Source organism: Sprattus sprattus (genome assembly GCF_963457725.1).
Source record: "Sprattus sprattus genome assembly, chromosome: 2".
NCBI lineage: Eukaryota > Metazoa > Chordata > Actinopteri > Clupeiformes > Clupeidae > Sprattus > Sprattus sprattus.
Window position 1 is genome coordinate 20,714,984 of NC_137921.1, and position 20,338 is coordinate 20,735,321.

The 20,338-nt window shown below is 43.7% G+C and overlaps 2 protein-coding genes across 2 annotated transcripts in view; both read left to right on the forward strand.

Moving 5' to 3' along the window:
* Positions 1-3,240: 3,240 nt before the first annotated feature.
* On the forward strand, positions 3,241-6,983 carry LOC308381481 (pepsin A-like; the record flags this gene model as incomplete). Its single annotated transcript, XM_080859057.1, has 10 exons — positions 3,241-3,296; positions 3,571-3,718; positions 3,820-3,937; positions 4,143-4,261; positions 4,511-4,707; positions 4,794-4,910; positions 5,308-5,437; positions 5,629-5,721; positions 5,883-6,031; positions 6,980-6,983. 10 exons carry the CDS (start codon positions 3,241-3,243, stop codon positions 6,981-6,983), a joined length of 1,131 nt encoding a protein of 376 aa, XP_080715183.1.
* A 1,070-nt stretch (positions 6,984-8,053) lies between these two features.
* slc35f1 (solute carrier family 35 member F1) overlaps positions 8,054-20,338 on the forward strand; it is an 81,400-nt gene continuing 69,115 nt past the window's right edge. The window contains exon 1 of the mRNA XM_080832737.1: positions 8,054-8,327. Coding sequence (XP_080688863.1) covers positions 8,218-8,327 — 110 coding nt within the window. The 5' untranslated portion in view covers positions 8,054-8,217. The remainder of the gene's footprint in view (positions 8,328-20,338) is intronic.

Genomic DNA, 20,338 nt, shown 5'->3' on the forward strand with positions numbered 1-20,338 from the left:
AATCTCAACCCTCGTTGGCCGCTCAGTGTGCTCTCAGTGGCTATACGTCCGACCAGGTTTAATGAGCACGGTTGTTGCTAGGCGATGAGGTCTTCAAGAAGCAAAGCAGGTTGGTGCGGGGTAGAGTGCAGAGCTCAGGGAGCAGGGTGCAGGAGAGGGCTTTCAAGGGTTTCAGTACCTTGTCGGTACCACATTCAATACCAGCTGAATGCCAATGATTGCAAATGGATGAACTTTGACAGCAGAAAGGAAATCTGAAGATGTCTCGATGGATAGTTACACCTTGCTGCTGCTTATTCTAGCAGCATAAAGCTGTAGCCTGTCATTCCACAGACTTCACATCAGTGCTTTCACAGTGGCATGTTCTCTTTTATGCAATTATTAGTCATGGAATTCAGAGTGTAATCTGGAAAGCCTTTGATAACACCACCCAACCCTGCGAGCTGTTTTATATATAAACAGAATGTTTTTGCCAAGAAACTACTGATGGGCTTTGACTCGTGGGGCTTCGTCTGGTTGAGTGACAGCACTGAAAACAAGCCCGTCTTCTCCGGGTTGAGAAGAGCACAGCTACTTGGCAGCAAGAGGGATTATAAGGATGGGGGAGTGAGGGAGAGGGTGAGAAGAGAAAAAAAGAGAAGTAAGAACATTTGAGAGTGTGGAGAGGGAGAGAGAGAGAGAGAGAGAGAGAGAGAGAAAGTGAGAATGGAGGAAAATGTGGGAATAAGAAGGCACAAAATAAAAGCATGGTGTGTACAGGTCAGTGACGTCGAGATCAGGGCAATGTGAAAGATGCTGTACCGTGTTTTTAAGTCTGACCAAAACTCTGATATGAAATGTGTTGTATGGAAAGGGGATTATGAGTAAACCACACAAAAGTGCCAAGAGGCATCTGAGAACCCTTGCAAAAATAGACCCGGAGCTGTGAAGGGAACACAGATATTTTTATGGTCTACGTTGTGCAGGAGTCAGCCCCTCCCAGCACCCATGCCCTTGGATGATGGAGGGTGAAATATAAAGGCTCCCAACATTTCACTGCTGTCAAACATGACAGTGTTTTTATATCAGTTGTGTTATCACAGTTGATTTTCAACCAGAAGCAGCCTGACACAAACAGCAAACTGTGCTACTTCACTTTCACACCAATCACACGTTCAAACATCCAGGACACAGGAGAAATACTACTGCGTGAAATTACCTGCATACACCTAGCAGCCAGAAATAAACTACTTTGATGTCATTTGTATTGGTGCACTGTGTGTCCATTCTTGCTCAGCTTAAGTCTACAGGTGAAAGGAGTCTGTGTATACTCAGTCCAGATTGGGCAACCACAGAGGTGAAGGTGGGTAGTTTAAAATGGTGAAACAACAGAGAGAAAACATCACATTAGCAGAATGACCCACTGACATTTTGAGACAAAACTCCATGTTTTCAAAAATGAGTGTTGATCAGTCTGATAAGTCTCAGTGGTCAGCTGCTCAGCCCGAGGTGGGCTGTGGTCATCAGGATATTCTTCTGTGAGGGTACTCTTCCTCTCAGTCACAAAAATTGCCTACAAGAAAGGGATCAAATGAATGTGGTCCTCTAACTGCGACAGCTACCAAGAAATAAGTCTACTGAACTAACCTGTGAGACAATCTATACCATCAGCGTGACTCTCAGAAGAAGAATAAACTTCATCCTGCAATGACCGTCATGTTTCAGTTGGAAGCCTTGCCCTCTTACCCGCTAAGATGAAGAAAACACCACCTTCAAATTCAGGGCTTTTAATGAGTCAGCCGCGCACTGTTTATCGTGTCATTTTTATCTCTGTGATAAGATGTTTTTAGAATCTTGAACACTAGTGATAACTACAGAAATGGTAGAAATTATGCCCTTGGAGCTTTTTGGAAAGGGTTGGGGTCTTAACAAACTATCAGTAAATGTTAATATAGACTAAATAATAATACTGTCTATAATTTTGGAATCATACACTGAAATATATGCTGAATATGGTATTATAATTGTGTTTACCCATGCTAAATAAGGGCTGGTTCAAGAATAGTTCAAGGTAGTCACCGGCTTCCAAAAAGTTGGTGATTTGGGGATGAAAGAATGTTGCCAATAAAGGCTATGCAATTAATTTAACATAAATTACTACATGAAGTTTATCTTTATGGCCACTGCATGAGCTTGGATGCATTTAACCCACGTATTGGCAAGTGTGTCTCCACTCTTTGTTATCACAACTGAAGATAACAGACCTCATGCACTATGACACATGCAACACATACACACTTATTTGCCAGTGCCTTTGTTGTACAATCAGATTAAACAATTTGATAATAAATTACCATCAATTGCTAAATGTTCTGTGGAATACATTTATCAGATATAAACGCTAGCATAGTGTATGGGGTAGAGTAATTGTACGGCAGTACGGTGGCAGTGGGTGCAGTAGGCAGAGGGTACTACAGGTAGATCGGGTGGAGAGACTACAGCAGCGTCCCATAGCGAAGATAGTCTAGATTATGAGAGAAAGAAAAAACAGAGTGAGTGGGTAGAGTTTGGCTGTCCATATGCGTAGATGAGGAGTAGTGGTGGTGAGGAGCAATGTTTCTACAACCATCAGCAATTGGAACATGCTATAAGGGAGAGAGAACATTTTTGTTAGAAGACATCAATTTGGGAAACAGATAAGGAGATACTTTTAGGTAGTCAATTAACAGTAGGCAATATGGCCATTGTATCCGTATTATTATATGCATTAGCAATGTGATATAAAAGAAGAGGGAGAGAGAGAAGTTGCCTGGCTAGGTGTATGGGGATATTATTTAGTTCTTCCACTTTAGTTCTTCCACCTGTTATTCAGTTCTTCCACCTGTTGTGTTAAACTTTCATCACTGGAATTTTACACTTATAGTGAGGACACGCTGAGTATGCAACATTAGTCCTGAGCAAAAAGATTCAGTAGCCTAATCAGACCAAATATTTTACTTGAACGCGTTTCAAAATTGTGTCATGTTGTGCCTTATTTATTCAAGTAATTGTTCCTCAAATATTTACTCAAAATGAATTAACACCCCAAGGACGTGTACTTTTTTTGCTGCTTACGTCACACATTTTGGCAGAACCAAATAGATCTTATCAAAGTGGTAAAAGTTTTGAGGGGGGGGGGGGGGGGGGGGGGGTATTAAAGGCACTCTATATAAAGAACTTGAATTTGACTCAGTCTCAGTGGATCTCAGGACAGACTGCATCATGAAGTTGGCCATCGTTCTTTGTGCTGTGGTGGCACTCTCTGAGTGCCTGGTAAGGTGAGCTTGTCAAGGACAATTGATGTCTGTGTCAATATCAGTTTTAACAGTAATTTAGGTTTTATTGCTAGAGTGGCTATAATTTGCTATTTAAAAGTAATATTCTTGTTGTAGTAGCAGTTATGTATTTTGTTGATCACTTCAGATAAAACATCTTTTAATAAACGTAAACATTAAGCGTTTGTCTAATGTTCTCCATGATTGTTGTGGGGGAAAACACATCATGGTGGCACCAAAGCATTAAGACCATCATGTCTTGTGTCTTTTGTGCCAGGGTCCCCCTGATAAAGCACAAGACCACCAGGGAGATCATGGAGGAGAAGGGCCAGTGGGAGGAGTTCAGGCAGAGGTACCCCTACAACCCCATCGCCAAGTTTGACAGTAATTTGTTTGGAGCTGAGCAGATGACCAACGATGCTGATGTGAGTGGTTTACATGAACTACTCCACAAGCGTCCTATGGACATAGTGTGCCATTGGTTTGTCTTTTGTGTGCAATGCCTTGTCTTTATTTCTCCATGTAGCTTGCTTACTATGGAGTCATTTCCATTGGCACGCCACCTCAGTCCTTCACAGTGGTCTTTGACACTGGCTCTGCCAACCTCTGGGTTCCCTCCACCTTTTGCAAAAGCCCTGCCTGTGGTGTGTACAAACATCCTTTTCAAATACTCTTTGTTACTAATGTTAACACTCGATCCAACATGGATAAATATGCACCATTACATTATTTGCAGAATCAGACAGAATGTATCATTCATAATGTATGCAAGGCTGAATCATTTTTGTTGGCTTGTTATTACGTTGATAATAACATGTCAGTAATAACACAATGCTTCATTTGTGGCAGGAAACCACAACAAGTTTGATATCTACAAGTCCTCTACTTATGTCAGTTCTGGAAAGGGCCTCTCCATCCAGTATGGAACTGGCAGCATGGAGGGCTCTTTGGGATTGGACACTGTTGAGGTGTGCTGATTTCATTCATATATCTGTACTAGAAATGCCAAACATGTACTTAATTCAACTGTATTCATTTATATAGCAACAACAAAAAGGCCTTAACAGAACAGTGCTGTACTGATATAGTGTATGTATTAATAATAGCGAGTGGGTTGATCAAGTGGATCAGGTGGAGTGGACTACAGATGAATTAATGTTAAATACTGCATTGTGTGAGCGTCCTTTGTTTACCTCTTCATGTTTGATGACTTCCAGGTCGGAGGACTCAAGGTGGTCAACCAAATGTTTGGAGTTAGCCAGTACGAGGCTTCCTTTATGTACTATATGAAAGCTGATGGTATCTTGGGTCTGGCTTATGCCAGCATTGCAGTGGAAGGGGTCATGCCAGTCTTCAACAACATGGTGAAAGAGGGTTTGATTGAGAATGACTACTTCTCAGTTTACCTGAGCAGGTACAGATTCTTCAGGTTCATCTCAATTCTCTCTAGAAACCTTATCAACACTATTTAAATAAATAGTCAAATCTGTTTTTCTACAGGAGCCCTGACACTGGCAGTGAGGTGGTCTTTGGTGGATATGACCCTGACCGTTACGATGGTGATCTTAGATGGATTCCTATGTCCTCTGAGACTTACTGGCAGATCACAATGGAGAGGTGTGTTATCATGTGTATGATATGAGCCACATGATGTCATAATCTATATACCTATTCTATTATACTTCACAACATGAACATAAAATTGAATCAAAGGATTCTAATCAAATAGTCATATTGTTTCATACTGTATATGAAAAGCAACAGTGCAGAGACTCTACATAATAAATTATACTGTGCTCTATCATAACTGTATAATTGTGGATGTCATCTAATATACTGATTAGCCTTTATTGAACTTCATATCAATATGGGAAATATTTGGTCTTGGGCTTCATAGTTTGCCACATATTACATAATCTTAATTTCGATTAATGTTAAATAGACATATCAGATATTCTGTCAAAGCTATAAATCAAGGTACTTAATTTACCCTATATTTAAAATCCAATTCCAGCATTACCGTAAATGGCAAGGTTATTGCTTGCAATGGTGGCTGTCAGGCTATTGTGGACACTGGAACCTCCATGATTGTTGGACCCGGAGTCAACAATCTCAACAGTGCAGTGGGAACTCCTAATGGTCAGGTAAGTACATATGGTGAAATGAAACAGCACTTCTTTTGTTAGATCCCAGAGTTTATTTTTTCTTTTTATTTGTATAGTTTTAAGCATACATGATGGTACATTACAATGGTGCAATGCCAATGATTTTATTCTTATTTTACCTTAAGCTATTTCGTTACTAACAACATGTTTCTTGTTACGTCCTCTTCTAGGTACCCTGCAGTTCCATTGCAAGCCTGCCTGATGTGACTTTCAACATCAATGGATGGTCCTTTTCTATACCCTCTTCTGCCTATGTCCGTCAGGTATGGACATCTCTGTATTTCTCTGTATTACAAGAAAAATGGATGGTCAGCTGTAAATTACATGCTCCCAGTGTAATTTCATCCAAACAATAATTTGAATATCTTATTAAATACAAGAAGTCTGTTTATTGATCTTACCCAATGAATTACTATTTCTACAGACTCAAAACTATGGTTGCAGCACTGGTTTTGAGAATAGCTTCAGCAATGGAGTCGGTTCTGGCCTTTGGATTCTGGGAGATGTCTTCATCAGAGAGTACTACACTGTCTTTAACATGCGTGATAATGCTGTGGGTTTTGCCGCTCTCAGGTAAATTACCTTTTGTGGACAAACACTGTCTAACTGTCTTGGCCATGTCACATGACAGTTATCTTATATTGATTGTCATGTATGTCAGACACAAATTGCTTGAGCAGAATAAAGTCAAGTTCCTACATCAAAAGGCTTGTCTGGTGTTCATTTTCATCGAAGGCTTCATATGGGGATCTAGAGTGAGTACGTGGCTAATGTCCAGACTCTGGGCTCTGTAAAGCGCCTTGAGACAATTGTATTGAAAATTGAATTGAAAAATTGAATTGAAAATTGAATAATGTTGGCCAAAATACAACCCAAAAGTGTGGAGAGATAGCCTGGTGTTCCCCACAATTCTCCTTGTTGGAAACCACTTGTTCAAGGTGTGATATTTTGGTTAGTGGCATCACTAATAGGAACAAACCAAAATTATATCAGAAGTGAATGATTCAGGCAGTAACATAATACTGTGTTGTAAAAACTGAGCTATCGCCGGGTAGGTAGATAGGTCAATAGGTAGATCACATTTTTTCCTTTAAAAACATTACTAACATCAGTGCCCTTTCGGCTCAAATAGATCTTATTGTGACAGCCATAATTGAAGTGCAGCCATAATTGAAGTGCAGCCATGCTGCCGAAGCACTCCCTCTTCGTCATCATTGAACCATTTTCTTCTCCTTGGCGAATGGCTCGGCCAAATTCCATCAGCACTTGGCCAACACCTGGAGTAAAAATTGAGCTGGTGAAATTTGGGCACAAAGCACATGCTGGGCGTGAACTCCAGTGTTTTTGAATTTCATGCAGAGAGGAGAACAGGTGTAACGTTCTACTGAAGTCTTCTCCCTGCCTTTCTCTGTACCTCCCTCACTTTGTATGGATATAGCACACACACACTGTTACGACCCTGGCGGGTCTAGGCCCCGCCCTGTGTTATTGCATGCCTGTTTTGTCTCTGTCTTCCAGCAGGTAATTGGAAGCAGGTGTACAACCGGTGTATCCTTGATTGGCTGGATTACAAAAGCCCTGATCAGATGGTAGTCGGGAGAGCTTTGGTCTTCCCTGCATTTGCGTATCGTTTGATTGGATAGAGAATGGATTGGGGAGTATCGTTGGATTTTGGATTGTCATCGGCGTCGTTTGTTTTGCTTTAACCTTGAACTGACTTTAAATTACATCTTTTGTTTCTATTCACAACACTGTCATTCACCACACGTTTACTTATAATTGCTAGATAAATATATACCTGTAACCTCTAATAAATAACTTATTATTATATATTATCATAAATTCTGCGTGGCCTACCCTTTATGTTTTATGCCCGTGAGCCGGGCACATTACAACAGACACACACACACACACACACACACACACACACACACACACACACACACACACACACACACACACACACACACACACACACACCAATACTGATTAGGCTACAACACCACAGCATCCAAATATAAATAAAGAGCCTATTGTGTATATACATGGTATTTTTTATCTCGCCTATCCCATCATCTAATTATTTGATTGTAGGTGCGATTTTAAACGCGTTCTTTTTTTGGAATTTCTGTATTCAAACTCACAATTACAAACAATTTAGTTTTCTCGTATTTCTATTGACAACGAAAAACACGGGCCCTTCGAGTTGCTCCATCATAACAACACGTCTTCTCATTTGTAAATGTATTGCAAGGGTGTTAATAGATCCCTAATTGAGCGAAACCTGATTTTTGTAAGCGATTTGGTTAGGCTTCTCATCCTCAAAACCATGTTCTCCTTTATCACGTCTCACCTTATGAGAGACAACTCCCTCTGGTGGCTAGGTTGTGCACATGTGTTTCCAACACCAAACGCCTTCCAGCCACGGCAGTCACTCTGTATCTGGCTTTCGGAAAATGCACATTGTTGGAGCTGAGGTTATCTCTGAAGATCTTGCGGGAGCGCAGGTGCAGTTTGCATTAACCTGCCGTGAGGCACAGGCGAAAGCACCAAGACAATCTTTCACTTACACTGGAAATACAACCAAATCCTACTCTCACCTGTGAACATGGACTGCTGAGGTTGTGAGCTACAAGAGGGAAGAAACGGATCCCGTCTCCCGTGGAGTAGCCTAGTCCTTCCCGACCCAACGTTCTCTTTGGCAGAGCAGAATGCCCTGTTGTTTCTGATTATTTTATTTCTTTTTTCCAAATTACAAAATGATTCCCGAACATCAGAACCATGTTGTCACAACAATTGAGACAATTCCTCCGGAGACCGTCACGACGTCGCCGACCCTTTATCAGAGGATAAGGAAAGTGTTTAGCAGGTAATGTGAACATCACAACCCTTTCCTATTTGGGCAGAAATTACTAAAGTATAGTACAGGTGGCCAACAGAAGGATTTCACAACGTGAGGTAACAGAAGTATAGTCTTTACCACAGGCATGAAGGCTACTCTGTCGGTCTTTGTACATCGCTGTGGATAACTTTAAAATGCTCTGCACGTTTATCAAAACGTCATAAGTAGCCTAATCTACCGGTAACAACAGCTAAACCGGGGATTCGTTTTCTTGATAGTGGTCTCACAACTATGTTTTAGAACTGACGTGCATCAGGCAGGATAGTAGCCTACAATACATGATGTTATTTTTTGAGACACGGATTGTTCTGCGTTTATCCATGACTGTCATTCTGACAGCTCCTCAATAATTTCCCTGTTAGCAAATCCTTTCTTAGTCTTTCATGATTTTCACTTGTCAAGTGCCAAGCTATTGTTGCAGCTAGAGGCCAGCTGTCAAAAAGGATGATGCGTCTGCAGTGTTCTTTAATGCTCTCTCCTTCACAAAAAGACAAAGTGACGTGAATACAGTTTGGTCTGCACAATTCGGCGAGCACGTCTCTCTTAAAAGATAACGTTACAAAACGTTTATAAATTCAAACCAGCAAGGCAAACCAGGATATTGTATAGTACCCTACAGTCACCAACAGGAGAGCGTCGCTGTAACTTGGTGATAGCGTTTATCATGAGGCTCAATTCAAATAGTCTACGTTTGTTCATTAGGCATGATTTCAACAATGTTAGAGATTTGTCAGATGTTGACAGATGGGCCGGCACAATAGCTCGTTATTACATCTCGCTTCCTCTCTCACTGTCGGTCTCTATTTACCACTGTCCTTGATCATTTGAAGCCCCGTGTTTGTAATAACTTTAGACTATTTTTGATAGGATAACGTCTTCAAAGTACTATCGTTTTCTTAAGTTACTCGAGGGTGTAATATAATAGTTTAACTTTAGACGACGTCGGAAACGGTCTCCAAAATGCGTGCCACGCCTCTTTTGTGCCAGCCCAGTGGAATGCGTCCCTATAAAAATGAGCTCTTAACTGATGCGCTTAGAGTATTCAAGGAAGCCTATTCAAGCTCCCTGATGTGAAACCTGTTGGCCATTCGAAATGGAAACAAATGTCCTCATTCCATTCCACCCTCTCTCTGGAGAGCAAAATAGCTGTGCTGTGATTCTTCACTAAACCACTTTAGTGGGTAGAGAGCCTTATCCTAAGTATTTTGCCTGTGTTGCGTGTGTTTGTGTGTGTTTTTGACTTGCCTGCTGCAGCACTTTGCAAAGATGATGACAAACTCTCATCATCAGTTGACAGAACTGCTGGCAGTTGTTGCCTGAGTCTTTTCACTGGCCTACTCTTGTGGAATGCATGTTGAGTCCCCAGTGGGTATGTGACCAAGCGTGCGTGTGTGTGTGTGTATGTGTGCATGCGTGCGTGCGTGCGCAAGCCATCAGGGGGATGACAGCTGGTGGTCCTGCATCGGACCCTCTCACTCGGTTGCCTCTTTCCCATCTGCTGGGGCTTTCATCCCCTTAGCTGGCCTTTATGCCCAAAACAATGTGCAGCGAGGTGTTTTTCTTCACAAACCTGGCTCGGGTTGCCCCGTGGCGCTTTTGTGGTCAAGCAGAGAGAGAGGGAGAGAGACAGATAGTCAGACAGAGACAGTGGGAGAGAGAGAGAGATAGAAAGAGAGGGAGGGAGGGAGGCAGGGAGAGAGGCTAGCCCAGAGGAATGGGAGAGATAGACATCAAAAAAAGCTGGTAAAGTCAGAAAAATTGAAAGACAGAGTTGTAGAGGGGTAGAAAAGAAGAGTGAAAGGTCCATAAAAAGTGGATATAGTGGGAGTGAGTAAACCAGCAGGGAAAGGGTCAGATGAAGTGGAATGCTTGTTGGGTAAAGTGAGGATAAATGAAAGACCAACTGGAAGAAGAAAAGCCAAATGTAGAGGTGTAGTGCTCATACTCTATCGGTCCTTTTCTTTGTTTCTCACTTAGTCTTCTGTATCACCCGTCCACCCGCTCAGAGGATGTGATACTCCCAAATGTTAGATCTGAACGAACACTTGTTTGATGACAAACATGCAAATAGAACACTTTCCTCACTCTCCCAGATATATCTTCTCTCTCTCTCTTTCTCTCTCTCTCACTCTCTCTCTCTCTCTCTCTCTCTCTCTCTCTCTCTCAATCAATCACACGCACACACACATCTCCTATGAGGACTTACAGAGTTTTGCCTCCTGTGAGCAGAGGTTTGGCAAATGAACAGCCCACCACCCCTGCACAGTACGTGGGGAGAACTGGGGAATAATAGCGCAGGAGCAGCGGAGGACCGCGCAGGAAGGGATAAGAGCGATGGAGAGAGGGGAGAAGGAGAGTCCTTGACTATATGTTTCCAACCCCATCTTCTTTTTGTCACAGTTTACAGCGAAAGCACAAGAAATCCAGCGTTAGCCTCCAACCCCTCCCAAACTAACCCTGCACACACACACACACACACACATACACACACACACACACACACAAACACACACACACACACACACACACACACACACACACACACATACACAAACATACTGAGTGCACAACTGAAATGACAAACCCCCAAAGGTTAGCCCATCAAAGCAGAACTTGTGTTTTCTTTGCACTTCTGCACCTAATTGAACCCAATTGATTTAATGGCTCTGATTGTCCTGTTTGCCCTCTGTCTCTGTTGAATTTGGATGTGCCTATTATCTAGTAATTAACAACCTATTCTGAAGATCCCAAACACACCAGCACCTCCAGGGGGAACAATATGAGCCCTCCGGGGTTGCAGTCCACTTAATCACAACCATGAAATCCTCATAGCATTAGATAGGCTTGACTTGGCTTCCGGTGTTTATAGGCAGGCATTGCACGGCATGCTTGAGCAAATTTGGTTAGGTGGAAATAGCAGGCCGTGCCAGTGTGGGTTTTGGAGGGCGCTGCTGGCATGGCATCTGTGTCTGATGCATTATTGTTGGAGTAGGCACACATTCAAAGGGAATCGCTGATGGAAAACCAGGCCTCTCGGTGCGCTTGGCTCTCTTTTGGGTAAAGGCTGCCTGTCTGTTTGTTTGTTTTTTTGTGTTTTTTTATTCAGTGAAAAACATCTCCTTTTAAGCTGCAGTCATTATGGTTTCTGCAAGGAACAGATGGAGCTTTTAGTTTCCAGTTCTAACTTGAAAAGGACGTGGCCATTCCTGATGGAGGACGATGGACATATGCATGGTTGGGTGTTATTCAAGACGATTCCTAAAGAAATGACAGTGCTGTGCAGAGCACAGATAGTTACAGCCTGTCCAAGGGATAAAAAAATGGTCTGATGTTTTGTATTTTTATGTAACTCCAAAGTGCCTCCTAATAGTGGCCGACAGTCAAATAAAATAGCTCAAATTCTAAACGAATGATTGCATACATAGTTGGTTCCTCAGTGTAATAATTGAGTTTTGTTATGCAAGGAGCCAGCAGCTAGGATTGGTGATGTCTTCAAAGAAACCTGCCTGGCAGTCTTATGAAAATGTTATGGCCATTTGACTGGACCACTGTAATTCCGCTTACACTAAGGTGTCAAATGAATAGTGGCAAATGTGCCTCTCATAGCAGCAAAGGCCCTTTACCGGAGGCAACCGTAAGGGAAAAGTAACTGTATTTCGCAGTCGGTGAGGCACCTAGTGAAGCAACTGGGTTATGTCCTCTATCATGTCTCTTGCCTAGAGGGCCATTTTCAAGTCAGCTTCTGCGGCCAATGACAAGGAGGAGGAGGAGGAGGAGGAGGAATAGACAGAAAGGAAACGAAAACTAAAAAAACAGGACTTGCTCCATGTGCCAGGGCTCTTTGTTTCAATTACAGACCTGGCAGAAGTTTCTCACCGACGCGGCGTCAGAAGATATATGGCAGGCGCTTCTGGTGCCCATGATCAATAAAACGCGTGTTTGACAGACTGCGGCTGTCTACGGTTACGCAAATGGATGCATGGTAGAACTGTAGCGCTCCACTCACATTCCACTCTCTCCATTATTCATGCACAGTTACAGACGCTTTGTCAAACACCACAGAAATGCTGACTGCATCATTGACGGACATGTCATAGGAGTACGTTTCTCCACAGACAAATCGGCAAGCCTTGTGTCTTGTGACACCTTACAAATACTTAAACCAAACTGGTCAGATGTAAGGCTTGCCAGTGGTTCAATCTGAATAATGACACCTGAAAAAAAACTTGATGTTTTCCTTTAACAGGCAGCTGAATTCAGACAAAAATTTAAAAAAATGTGGTAGCTTCTGATGTATGCCTTATGATGACAATTCAGTCTTGATTTGTCAGCTCGTCTTTTTAGGTTCTAATGAGTTATAAACCAGGCTTAACTCAATCCTACATAATCAATCAGATAATAAATACGACATCAGGATACTCTCACAAAACAAAAACCAACATGGTGCATCTGACAGCTAGTCCCACATGGTGATCATGGCTTCTCTTGAGCTGTTTGTCATCCCTTGCCTTTCTGGCTGTTTGAGAAGTGTGCCTTAGCCCCCACAGCAGGGGCGGGTCCCCTCGCTAGGCAACCGTGACTCATAATGGGCAGAATCTGGGCAGTCCATTGAGGGGGAAAGAGGTGGAGCACAGGCATTGTCCCACACGAACCAGGGAATTCTCGGGGCCCAAAGCCAGCGCTTCCTGGGACTCCCGGTGGAACTTTGTCCTGCAAACCACTTTCTGGAGTGCCAGGGCTGTGCGTGGAACAGCTGAGAGGAGGAGGCCTTGGCCGAGGCCCCAGCAGCTGTGCGCACAATTAGTTAAAGGAAAGGTTGAGCTGGCCCTAGGGCCTTTAAAAGAAGAGGGGGGGCAAGGGTGTGATTGGGTGAATTTGCATTGGATGTGCTTGGGTGAAGCTTGTCATTGAGCCCAAAGAGATAGAGAGCTACAGCTAATTTAAACTGTCAAGACGACAAGATATGTGCACTTTCAAAGGGCGTATGTAATATTTGTGTATGTGGAGGGGGGTGGTGTTTGAGAGAGCTGATATTTGCCTTACATTTTTTTTTTTACTTTTATCTGATCTCAATGTGCGCCGTGAAATATAATCCACTGTGGTTTCCTGTCATTCAGTGTGTAATTAAAATAGTTTAAGACGGCCATCTACTCAAAGAGCATGGGAAATAGAAGCTACTCACTAATGTTAAACTCATGGTCCCAGGGAGCCTCCTCCTGGAAAGAGCACCTCTCCGTGGCCTGTCGTGCACCTCCCACAACCATTGCAACAACCACAACCATCAGAGAACCATAAATGAAAACAAGTCCGTCGAGGCAACTGCATGACCACAGAGTAGCGGAGTCTTAGAAGTATATTTCAGCCTTTAGTTTATCTCTCTGTTTCTATCTCTCCACTGACTTTAAGCTTCCTGTGTCTCACCCCCACCACCAGGTCTTTTTAGCACTCTTTAATAAAGCTCACAGAGGTTTGTGCTGCCAACGACAACATTCACACAATCTTTATCCAGTCTTGTGCGTTGTGAGTCCAAACGATCAAGAATCAGTTCATGCCACCTCCTCACCCTCACAGCCCTGCTCATGGAATATGGAACACTCAAGGGAAGGGGGATGCTTTTCCCGTGCCGGGTCAGAATTATGAATTTTCCTCACAAGCATGGGCTGTTTTTCTCTAATTAATCATATCTTCTGGCAACTGTGCACAGTCAAATATCGTCACTCCCTCCACGTTGGATCCCTTGTGCATGAAAATGATTAATCAGGCGGAAGTCAAGAGCAGAAAGCAGCAATGTCATTTCACCCCCCCTCCCCCTTCCTTTCTGTCAAAAGAAGGACACCTGTGGCTATGTTTGTGTAAGCATATATCTCGAAGCTTGTCCTATCAGCTCAGATCTGTCAAGGATGATCCAGTGTGTGTGTCTGTGTGTGTGACAGAGAGAGTGAGAGAGAGAGAGAGAGAGAGAGAGAGAGAGAGAGAGAGAGAGATAGTCAGCGTGACTGTGTTGGGTATTTTGTATGACTGAGAGTGTTTACCTGTGTGTGTGTGTGTATCAGGTTGTTTCTTTTTCAGCACTTCTTAGGCATTTGCATATGCCTACAACATCCAAATATCTTTTTTTATTTCTCACAAACATCTTCTGTACCCTGAAAAGGCCTTAACATGTCTTTAAAGGGAAAAAATGTCACCCTGCTGTCAGAGTCTGATCTGAAGCACTTCCTTTAAAGGGGGTGTGGTGTGTGTGTGTGTGTGTTTGTGTGTGAAGGGAATGAATAATAAGACTTGTCACGGCGGTATGATTCTTTCCAGTCGCACAAGCCCTGTCTTGTAGCTGTGTGACAGTTGGCTTTTATCCCCGGTGACTTGAAGAGGGGGGCTGGAGAGTTAGCGCAAGGGCCCCAGTGACATCCTGCTTCACGCAAAACTATCACGGCGATCAAACCGAGACATGTTGCCTTCACGCACACACACTATTCTCACAAAGAAGCCTTCCCTCTCTCTCTCTCTCTCTCTCTCTTGTGCATGTATGTGTTTATGGAGACATGATTAGCAAGTGGAATATATAAAAAAAATGGCATTGCTGTCATGAAAGCAGCATGTGTTTATTCATTTGCATATTTTTTTCTTGTGGTACAGATGTGCTTCCCCTACCCATAATTACGGCAGTTTTCTTGCCTTGCTCAAGACCCAGAGTGGTTGCTGCAGAAGTCAAGCATGGTGTTAGTTTAGGTGGACTTCAGTAGTCTGCACTCTGCCGAGCTCCTAAGATTGATTCACCAACACCTCTCTGAACTGAGGCAGTCCATTTAAGCCAGTCTCTCAATCATGCCAGTTCACCTGCTGAGCGTCTCAATGCTCGAACAAATTGTTAGTTGTTGCAAGACTAGAGGAGAAGAGTCCTGGAACTATTTCAGGCTCAGCACACCATTACGGTATTTTGGCCCTGCCCTTTGTTTTTCTATGATCCATTCGAAAAAAAATCCCCTGTTGTCTTTGTAGTGTGCGGAGCCATGTTGGTCAAAAAGGTCAAAGGATTGTGATTTGCAGTCTTATCCAACTGACATTCCTCAGCCTGCACAGCCCCACCCCTCTATCTATCTCTCTATCTTTCTTACTCTCTCTCTCTTTCTGTCTATCAGAGAGCCTCTCCTTAGTCTTGCAGAACCAAAATGGTGTTGATATTAAAGAACAGGCTGACACTGAGTCATGAAAAAGCCATTTTCACATGGAATTAAACCAGTATGGGAGATAAGAGAGAGAAAATGAAATAGGTTTTTTTCTCTCTCTTCTTTTGAGAACTGCCATCAGCTGAATTTGAGAAGCGACAACCTCTCCCTTGGGTGTTCACTCTACCTGCTCGGTCTAGACAAGCAACCAGGGACGATTTGTGATGGAGAGGAAGAGAGTGAATTAAAGAGATAGAACATGGAGGGAAAGAGAGAGGCATGGGACAAAGAGGAAGAAGGTAAAGGAAAGGAAAAGAGAGGTTTGGAGAGACGAAGAGAAAGATATGAGTGGAGAGCAAGACATGAAGGAGAGGGAGAAAAAATGGAATGAAGGAGCCATCAGTGCTTGGGTTAATTACAACTGCCCAAACATGCACGACTGTCTCGGCATAAGAGGAAGGACTTGACACCCAGGACCTTGCTCTTGGTCTTGGGCTAACTTCATAGTAAGATGAGCCCTTTTCTATTTCACTCACTCTCTCTTCCTCCTTCTCCTTCTCCTCTCTCCCATTTCCTATTTCTCCACCCTCCTTATTTTTCATTTTCGCTCATTAATGTGCAGAGAATATGCCAGAGTGTGTGGCAGCCAAATTATGCCACACATGCTGTCAAAAACATGTTCAAAAAAAGCTTTGCCATCCAGAAAAAGCTCTAGTTGCTCATGGAGCAGTGCCCAAATATCGGACAAAAACATCCTATTTTCACATCACTTATTATGCTCACTTAATTCACATTGCTATTTAGCACATGCATTGTTGAAAGGGTATGTTTGACCCTTTGGAAATTAGCGTAGGGCCCTAGGAAGTTGCTGGTGCCATCTATTACAGGTAAAGTGGAGGAGTACAAATTAGAGGTTTTAACAGCATTTCAGATAACATATTTTGTAGCTCTAAATGTAGATGGCATGAGATACGGTGCTCAACATTGACTGGATTGCTGGGCCCTTGTTCATGTCAGCCAACGAGTTCAGAAGGGGGAATGCCAAAAGGAGGAAGTGTGGATGTGTCCAGATGGCGGTGAGCCAATCACAAACACACACACACACACACGAACACACACACACACACACACATGCACACACATGCACAAAAAGAAAATCCCGTCCTTCTCCCACCTCCTGTCTCTTGGGGCAATGTCCCCATGGCGACTGCCAGGGACAGTGATGCAAGAAGCGAGGCATCTGCACATAATCAAAGCATTGATGAGTGGCAAGCAAGGACAGAAGCTACATCTGACCTCAGTGTCTTCTCTCCCCTCCCTGGTCCGGGGTTGCGGCTGGAAGGGCACGCTCAGATACTGGCCTTGTCTCCCCAAAGTTCTTTTTTATTATGAGGGCCTCATTGAAAATGGAAGCTTTTCTTCTAATTTTAGAGGCCCTTTTGTTCCGGCATATGATTTACTGGCATGCTAACTGTACTTCATTGTTCAGTGAAGACCCAGGCGGTTGAATGTGGCATTAAGTCGTTTTGGCAGTTTATTTGTTTTATTTTTAAACCGGCCAATTAATCATTGGCTGTCACTTCTTTAAATGTCGTTGTTGCTCCAATCGATCTTTCACAACACTGTCACGACAAGCTCTCATTGACCTCTCCATGGTCAATGCAGACAACACAAATCAATAACTGCTGGCATGTGAACAAGAGATCTGTTTTAAGAAGGTATGCCTTCTCTTTCTTTCTCTTTCTCTTTCTCTTTCTCTTTTTCTCTCTCTCTCTCTCTCTCTCTCTCTCTCTGGCATTCCCAACACAGGTATAGTGTACCCTCTTCTCTTGGCCCTTTCTGCTCTCTGAAATAGAGGCACCCAAGAGATCTTTTAGGCATATGCTACCCGACAGGCGCGTGGCCCTAATGCCATCCTGTGACCCTGGCACTCTTTCCCATGAGGCCATGGGGGAGTCTACTATGCAGTGGGAACGGGGACGGCCGTTGGCAGGGAAGGTGACTGACCGGTCAGCTGTACTCGCCAGTCTTCCCGCCGGACTGGCAGATGTGCTGTGCCCTCGTTAACTCGCAGGTGAAGGGGGCAAGAGGGTGATGCATCAATTTGTCTTCATGGTTTCTAATTAGGTGGTCAGGGTCTCCTGAAACTACGGGTTATCCTCAAATTGTTGGTTGTTGCTTGGCACAGAGACTGCCTACACACACACATGTGCACACATGCACATACACGTACACACACAGTCACACTTACACACACTGCAGAGCCTACATCTATGCACACATCCACATTCATCATATGTGCACAACCCATATGCACACATTAAGTCACTTACAGACATACATATATAACTATACAGACAGAGACACACACACACACACACACACACATGTGCACACACACCTAATGATGCCTAATGGGTTCAGGTGTGTGTGAAGTGGGTTATTATGATCATTGGGAACCCCTGAATGAACTCTCAGAGAAACTACAGAAACCATGCACTTAGCAGAGAGAGAGAGAGGAAGAGAGACAGGGGAAGGGACTGTGGAGAAATGTATGAGTAAAAAACTAAGAAAGAGCCCATATAAAAGACAGTGTTCTTGAATCTTTGTGCTCTTAAAGACAGCAGGACGAGAGACTATTTGAGGGGAATGCCTCAACACAGAAAGAGATAATGGGATGGGGTCACGGTAAAGGAAATGGGTCTAGAAAAGGAGACTGAGATGGAAGCCTAAATACCAAGGAACAGAAAAACAAGTGTTGGTGAGAGAGGGTAGAAAGTGTTCAGAGGGAGTGGAGAGGACATGTGAATGCCTATGCTATGCTACACTACCCTTGAGTTAGAAGTGGAGAGAAGATGGATGAGACGAAGAGGAAGAGCGGCGTGTAGTAAGAGAGAAAGACTGGCGGATGAGGGAAGATGGAGAGGGTCAAGGAGTACGTCTGAAAAGAGGAGGTGTGGGGACAAGGGGAAGGATGCAGAGTGAGGAAGAACTGTGGGATGAATGCAAGAGAGAGAGAGACGAGAGAGGGGTGAATAGGTTTACAGGAAAGAGGGGTGGAAGGAATAAAGGGAAGTAGAAAGAGAGAGAGTAGATGTGGGGGGCGGAGGAGTGAGAAAAAGTGAGTAATAGAGAGTATCGTGCAGTAGCTAGTGTGGCGTCGCTCAATAAGAGCTTGTTCCATGCATGCTGCTCCTTAGTGCTCAGGGCATGAATAGACGGGCTTGTGCGGAAGGGAGACCACCCTCTTCTCCTCCAAATACCAGCGCGCTGCTCCCCGGGGTCAAGAACGCAGGATGAGACAGACAAAGAGAGATTCTGTGGCTGTACATGATGGAATCACACACAGGAGACACTGTGTGTGTGTGTGTGTGTGTGTGTGTGTGAGTATGTGTGGGAGAGAGAGACAGACAAAGAGAGTGAGTAGACAGTCAGAGAGAGAGAGAGAGAGAGCGAGACAGACAGAAACGGAGATAGAAAGAAACAGATAGACAGAGAGAGCTGTTTATTACAGTGAAGTAGTTAAGTGATTTAGACAGACTGATCGACCAGTCCATGTACAGTCTTTAGATCCTGAGATCTCATCTATATCAGCAGAAGAAAATATCATTGACCAATTTCAGAATGTGTACATTACAAATGCTCAGTTTGTACCGTTTCCTGGTAATTTTTTAGTTTTTCTGTCATATCCTCCGTAAGATAACAGCATCAGTGCAGAACAGAATCCACCAAGCCACTGCTTTCTTAGAACCATCAGAGAATCAGTCAGCCATCGCTGCGCCAGAATGTGCTTCCACATATGATGTGATTACAGCATGCATTCAGCCCCAAGGCCCGAAAATTACAAGGAGCCATAAATCACTACATCCCTCAAAAGTGTGACATTGCAGGATGACGTGTGAGCGATGTTGAGTTATGACTAAATCATGACTCGGAGATATAATTTCACTCTTTGCCGTGCATGGATGAACAACGCAGTCTGCCTTTGAACTCTGGTTCGGGGGCCAAAGCGGATGTGCGGTGAATGTCAAACTTTGAGACGGCGGCTGTCCTTCATGCGTGTTCAGTGGTGTTTTGTGGAGGGTTATTAGCTTCTGGGACTTATGATGAATGAATCGAGGGTCCACTCGGTGGGCCCACCCCACTTGGCAAAAGTTCTGGAAAAGAACTGACAATTTTTTGCCCTTACCTGGGGTTGAGCAAGGGATGGAAAACAAATGCCTGAGAAATGCCCAGCCCTCCACATCACATTAATAAACTATGGGTCATCTCTTGTTGCTTTGACAGCACCTTCCTCTAACATTGGCTCCGCTTCTATTACAAAGGTCCGCCTACTGGCAGCTACCAAAGTTTGACGTTGATATATAGACCCTGGCCCATAACACTGGAGAAGTTTGGACATGGCACTTCGCCTTTTGGTTAATGACTTATTTTCAGTCTCAGCCTCTGCATTCGCTCAAAGTCTACAGTATGTGTCTGATCCCAGTTCAGCACACGCCCTATCAATTCACACATAGCCCTCTGTGATGTGATAATGATCCAGGCCCATTTTAGAATGTGAGTCACAGCTGAACACTATCATGATTCACGCAGACTGTGGACCACGGTGTAGTCTGTTATCGATTTTCAGTTGAAGGCCTTTCTGAGTGGCCTACATCGCCTCCCCCATATCCCCTCTGTGTGTGTGTGTGTGTGTGTGTGTGTGTGTGTGTGTGTGTGTGTGTTTTGGGAGGCCTGCTGAGGAGAATGTAAGTTATCGCTCTGTGTCAGATCGATGCATAGGTCATTAGTCATGCAAGATTGTCCCGGAGGAAG